This window comes from Cariama cristata, unplaced genomic scaffold (genome assembly GCF_000690535.1).
Source record: "Cariama cristata isolate BGI_N322 unplaced genomic scaffold, ASM69053v1 scaffold40251, whole genome shotgun sequence".
Classification (NCBI taxonomy): Eukaryota; Metazoa; Chordata; class Aves; order Cariamiformes; family Cariamidae; genus Cariama; species Cariama cristata.
Genome location: NW_009601736.1, coordinates 6859 through 13063, shown reverse-complemented (window position 1 = coordinate 13063; position 6205 = coordinate 6859). Strand labels below are relative to the sequence as shown.

Here is a 6205-nt window from a genome sequence, read left to right as displayed (position 1 = left end):
TTCAGTGAAATAAAACACGTGAAGATCTGGCTGATGTGATGAACAGTTTTATTCGTGTTTAAAGCAGAACACAAGACCAAACCAGTGTCAGGAAACAGGCACCTCTTTTTGAAATAAAGCACTTGATAGTCCTTCAGCTGTGACACATAGCGACCCAAGCACGTGAGAAGCGAGCCAAGAGGGCTCTCGTGCCAGGGGAAGACCATCCAGGAATGACCTGGCTGAAGAACAGCAACTCAGACAAACCGGGCACTTCTCCTCCTGCCAAAAGGCGCTGTGCGTACTGCCCATCTCTGTATGGCAGCAATCGCCCTGGGCTCTGCTCTCTGAATCCTGCCCAGGGATTGCTTTGCGCTGAGAACACCACCAAAAACATGCCATGCGTCTGTTCACTGGTCTGCCCGAACCAAACCCTCGCAACAAGGCAGAGCTTCCGTTGCTCACGTCAGCAGAAATCTAGACTCCAGCGATGGATGGGGACTCCCAAACCCAATTACCCTACGCTCTTTCTTAACGACTGCACTACAGGAGAAGGAGAAGAAGGGAGTCTTTCACGTGGTGCCTAGGCCGAGGTATCGGAGGTGGAATTCAGAGAAGAGAAGCAGATGTCATAGGCAAGGCAAGGCCCATTGGGTTCCCTTCCAAAATCCACCAGGAACTTCTCGTTCACGGTCAGGCCTCCGCTCTCAGTGTCCACATCAATCTGCAGCATGACAGAGCCTTCCCTGCCAGGGGACAAGAGCGCAGCTATTACAGACAAGCAAACCATGGTCCTGCTCAAGAGACCCTGCCCTTCACCCTCCTATTCCACAGCGAGGAAGAGCCTTTCTCCGTAACATCTTGCCTTCTACAGGGAGAAGGGAGCAGAGGCTCAGTTTCAGCAGTGGCATGCACCAGTGCTCATGCTTTTCTCCTGAATTCTCAAGGGACGTGAGTAAACAACTAGGCACGATGCGACAGGGAGGCTGGAGCTTGCCTTTGTGGTGGAGATCATCGTCTGCTTTGCTGACTCAAAACTTCTCTGGTGGATACACTGGGAGATGCTGTACAGAGCCCCGGCCTGGCTCTCACAGGATCCACTCCACCTTTCCGACTGAAACGCTTATGCTCTCCCAAGCAAATCCCTGCCACAGCAGCTCCACACAGGCAGCAGCTGCACCCTGCCCAGCCAGAGATGTCTGTGAGTCAACTGCACATGAAATGCAACATGAGGAAGCCGCGGGGACGGTCTCCCTGCAATCCCAAACGTGTCCCTGTAGCCCCCCAGACGAGGCGCCTTTCCCCTTTCTAACACAGAGGGAATCCAGAAGAGGCCCCTTGCCTCTCAAAGGTTTCTTACTTGACCACGTTCGGGTAGAGCTGCTTCTCCCATGTGCTGTAGAAGCAGTTGGTGACGTACAGCCTCTTGCCATCCGCGCTGAGCTGCAGTTTACCAGGGCCGCCGTACACTCTCTTGCACTGAAGGCACAACGCACAGCAGTGATGTTACCAGCTTCTTTCTTTGCGCAGCCAGGCACAAGCGGGAGCAGAGCTGAACCGAGCACCTGCCTCCCCTCCCAACACAGGCGAGCTACCAGATGCTGCGGCCACACGGCCACTGCAGCGGAGACCTACCCCAGAAACCCTGGGCAGAGAATTAGCAGAGCAGAGCCAAAGGCCAAAGGACACCAGAGGGCAACGAGGACGCAGAACTCACCTTGATCACCAAGGGCTCCGGCTGGCACTGCAGCTCTTCATCTCTACACACCGCCACGGGGCCACCTCTGAGGATGCTGCCTCCCACAAACACCTGGAAGCCAGGCAGCAGGAGACGTGTTGCTTCGTCATCCGACCACCACCACATCCTGCTCAGGAACCCACTCGTGCAAGCCCTTCTGCTCCCGCCTTACCTGTCCCACCAGCCTGGGCTTGCAGGTTTTGGAGAGCTCATACTGGCGGATGTCTCCGTGCAGCCAGTTGCTGAGATACAGGTACTTGTCGTCCTTTGAGATGACCAGGTCGAATGTGAAGGCTAGGGCACAGAAACAAAGAGCTCCAGAGACGGCAGCATCAACAGAAAACGTGCCTGGCCTCCAGCCCCAGCTCGCACCTCTCCCCGCCATTCTGCGTGTCGTGCCTCTAGCAGCGGAGACCTGCCCAAGCGCACAGGCTCCAGCTGGCCTGCGGTGTCTTCTTGGGGGTGTGCAAAGCCCCTCAGCCCCTCAGCCCCTCCGACAAGCCTTCCGTCATGTTTACACAGCAAGGCTTTGGGGCTCAGCGCGTTAACTTTGCCAGGCTTTTGCCCAACTCAACGCTCCGGGAGGCAAAAGGAACCCCCACCTCAGGGCACACGAACCTGGCATCTTGGGCATAATCCATCCCGCCACGTCCTTGGCCGGTATCCGAATCACCTCCTCTACTGCCCAGTTGTCTCTCTGCACAAGAAACACAGGCACCGCACCATGAGCCCTCCGGGCCGGTCAGGCAAGAGCGCTGCCCTGCACTCGCACACTTGCACAGCCAGGCAGAGCTGCCCGAGGAAGGCTGCCACAGCACTCAGCTACGACGAGCAGACACAATTAGGGACAGCATCCTCTCATACCAACAGCAAGGCTGGGCTTCACCGCTCAAGTTAATCCCCCCGATGTTCACCCCAGCCGGTCACAATGGGCTCCTTCACGCTCGGTGGAAGAACAGACGGACCCCTCTCATTCTAGCACACCCGTCCAAAGCAGGGTCTGGATACCGCCCTCTCCACACACCTCCTTCTTTCTCTCTGCTACCCCAAATCTCTTCTGTGCGTCTCTCCAGCCCCTTGTAGCTCACCATGGCCAGGTCTGCCCCAGCTGCTGGCAGAATACTTGCCTCGCACTTGTAGAAGCGGTAGACGATGCCGCTCAGGGCACAGCTGACGTATCCCTCGGCAGCATTGGGGTTGTGGAGGAATTTAACACTCAGGGGCAGAGAATCCTCCCCCAGGTCAAAACACTGGATGAGGCTGCGGCAGGACAAGTTCCAGATGTTCAGGCGGCGCCCAAAGACCCCTGAGGAAAAGGAAAACCAAGTCAGAAGCGGGGGGCTCCCAGTGGACATTAAGCCCTCCCCAAAATGCTCACAGACAGGGACAGCCATGGCGGTGACTAGCCAGAATGCACAGAGAACCCGCAGTGATTTAGGGAGCAGCGGGTGAAGACAGGGAACAGCCTGTCTGAACGACAGGCGCTGCACGTCCAGTAGCCCTGCCTGTAAAATGGGCCGTTTGGGGAGAAATCTGCTTGTCCCCCCTCTCCAGCTCAGGCCCTTTCTCTGTCGGCATCGACAGCCTCCCACCACCCCTGTCAGTTCTGGCTCAGCATGTGCATCTGTATTCCCTCACCTTTCTTCAAGTCGTCGGGGTTAAATCCACGTCCTATACGTTTTGGGACTGCTCCCGCAGCGCTGACCAGAACATTGTGGCAGGGCTGGAGGCAGAAGTCGTATCCAGTCGGGGGGACCTCACACCGGTTTTCCCAGTTCCCCTTCAGCTCAAAGGTCTCTCCATCCAGCACAATAAATCCACCTGTGATACAAAAAAGGGATGCATGACAAATCACGTCCTCCACTTCCAGACCAGTCAGTCCGGTCATGGAGTTCTTACAGGGCAGAGTACCTTTCGCATTCCCAGATGGATCTCCCATGTTGGCAATCAGAATATCACCATTAGGCAGGCTGCGAGGCACATTGAGGTGTGCCTTGTTGCAGTCCCAGAAGACATCCACTGGCTCAATCATCTGAAAAAAGTTGACATACACACACATGCACTTCAGCCTCCGACTGCTCAGCTCACTTCACACTCCCTGCCAGAGCCTCAGACCACCAGAGGCTTCTGAAAAGCTCTGACGCTTGCAGGAGCTTTCTTTCCAAGAACTCCCACTCGTGAGGGCCTGCTCCTCCTTGCAGAGGAGCACACAGCCTCTGAGCTCCCCTCTACACAGACAGCAAGAACGCAGCCACACCGAACTCCTAACAGCTTCTCTGTCTGTGCCGTGACTTCCAGCTATTAGGCTCTCTCTGAGCACAACAGGCACACAGAGAGGAAAGCAATGATGATCGGAGCCTTCCTTGGTCTGAAAAGGAGAGAGCTGAGAGGGGAACGTGACCCAGCTCTCTAAGATCAGGATGGAAGAGAAGATGAGGAGAGAACCCTTCTTCCCTGTGTATTATTCCAGAAGCAGCAGTTCCCAGCTCCTTCCCAGAAACTCCTCTTTGAATCACCTCAGCCATACCTTACAGATCTTGGGAGCGCGGCACTGTGAACCCACATCCACCACGTAAATGCGGGAAGAAATCAAACAGGGAAGAATCAGCTTGTTCCTTCTCGTTGTGACATTGTCAAAGCAGGTGCAGCCAGCGCTCCAGCCCACGGAATGCAGCTCGTCTTTGAGGTTGGGCATGGGCAGGCGGTGGATCACCTAGGCAGTCAAGGCAGAGTTAGGGTTCGCACAGGGAGGCAGGGAGAAACGGGACTTCAATGCAACCAGCAGCTTAGAGGTGATGCCACCACTCCCTGCGCCAAAGGAGATCTGTGGAAAATGTCAAGCTTCAGCACGACTGCTCAGTTCAAAGATGCACAGTAGATGTAGGCAACCTGTCTTGGCAGCCTTCAGAGATAGGTAAATGCCAGTTTCCCATTTAGGATGGCAGCAGGTACCGTGCGTAACAGAACATCTCTGACATGGCAGCACAACAGAAACGTGCTGAACTCTACCAACTGCTGGATCTCCCTAACCACCTGGCTGACTGGAGACCGTTGTCCGTGCTGAGCAGCCACGGACAGGGTGGTTCAGAGCAGCTGCTCCAAAGCTCACTCGCAGCACCGGCATTCTCTGGAAGTGAGCTGGGAAAGGAGGCAGAGCCAACTTGTTCCCAGGATACAGAGACAGAGGTCATTCAACTAGAGCCAGGCATACAGAGGGCAGTGGAAAAGAGTCAATGTAATGGATCCAACACAGAGAGCCAGCAGGCAGTCATCGGCCCAATAAAAAACCAGTTGAGACACAGGTACCTGGCCATAACATGGAGATCTGGGGTTGAGATCGATGGTGGCCAGGAAGTCAGGTTCGTCGATGCCTGTTTCCCTGTAGGTACAGGTCACGTAGGCAACCTCCTCTCTAGGAGCTGGGTATACAGAAAGCTTGGGTTAAAACAGGCCATAAACCAGCCAGAAAGGAAAAGCAAAGCTTCCACAGACTCTCAGATAGGACTGAACTTGTTTTTTTGGATGCTGCAACCTTGCTCCTTGCTCACTGACAGCTGTCGAGCCCTGGTGCCATTACTGGCCCAGAGGTAAGAGAACAACAGAAGTCGATCCCCATATGGTTACAGTTTGCTCCCGCTGGGGACTCAGCACAAAGAGTTAATGAATGGAGGTTTGCACCAACACGGAGTTCTTTCCCAAACACCACCCATTCTAGCACACGCTCAAGGGGAAGACTCGCCTTTCAGAACATCCGGGCAGGTGGGGTACTCGTAGCACTGAACTCTGCATCTGTCTGATTTGAGAAGAAGAGAAGAATAAAATGAGAAACGCCCATGTCCTAAAAGGTGCCTCTTCAGAAGACTGTGTCCCACCTGGTGGAACCACTGCTCAGTTCCCTTCTGCGCCCTCTGAGCCCCTCACTCATCCCGGACGGAGCTACAAGGCTTGCAGCTGCTGTGGGCTGCGGGGAGGCTGCCGAGCATCTCTTACCCATGCCGAGTGCCTTCTGGTTCACTCTCCTCAAGAGCAGAGGTGCTGGAGCTGGCGGTGCAGCTTGCTCTCTGCCTCGCTGGAGCGGGCTGTGTTGTGCCAAGGCTGCTCCGAGGGGGCCTTATATACAAGGCAATGGGGTGGGGGGACAAAGCAAGCTGCCAAGGGAGGAGCCATCGCTCCTAAGCGTTCAGGAGGTGCCAGACCAGCAGTGCGGCTTGTTTCCGCCTTGCTAACCAGCAATCTAGAGGAAAAATCTGCTGCCCGTGCAGGTCTTTTCCTTAAACACAACCGCCCATATCTGATCCTAGGGTTCCGGTGATTTCCAGTGGACTTCTTCAGGCTCCGGAGGCCTCCGTGTCCCAGCCCAAAAACACGCTAATTAAAGCCACCCCCCATACCCAGGTTCCTGCCATGCAAATCTGCAGTGGCTGCAAATTCCACAGGAGGGATGAGAAGCCCAGCTAGATAATCGGCCCCACCAGCAGCCTCCTGGAA

The 6205-nt window shown here is 55.3% G+C and overlaps 1 protein-coding gene across 1 annotated transcript; it reads right to left on the bottom strand.

Moving 5' to 3' along the window:
- Positions 1-1335: 1335 nt before the first annotated feature.
- Positions 1336-5140, bottom strand: LOC104169601 (selenium-binding protein 1-like). Its single transcript, XM_009710561.1, has 9 exons — positions 5024-5140; positions 4245-4430; positions 3629-3749; positions 3356-3538; positions 2845-3023; positions 2336-2414; positions 1890-2011; positions 1697-1789; positions 1336-1458 (listed from the first exon to the last, which is right to left on the bottom strand). Exons 2-9 carry the CDS (start codon positions 4410-4412, stop codon positions 1336-1338), a joined length of 1068 nt encoding a protein of 355 aa, XP_009708863.1. The 5' UTR covers positions 4413-4430; positions 5024-5140.
- Positions 5141-6205: the final 1065 nt, after the last annotated feature.

What these genes read in the sequence shown, in the direction of transcription:
- LOC104169601 (XM_009710561.1), bottom strand. Translation starts at nt 4,412, where the DNA reads ATGCCCAACCTCAAAGACGAGCTGCATTCCGTGGGCTGGAGCGCTGGC. An exon ending in GCGCTCCCAAGATCTGTAAG is followed by an intron (nt 3,750 to 4,244) that starts GTATGGCTGAGG and finishes AACTTTTTTCAG; the next exon opens with ATGATTGAGCCAGTGGATGT. An exon ending in TCCATCTGGGAATGCGAAAG is followed by an intron (nt 3,539 to 3,628) that starts GTACTCTGCCCT and finishes TTTGTATCACAG; the next exon opens with GTGGATTTATTGTGCTGGAT.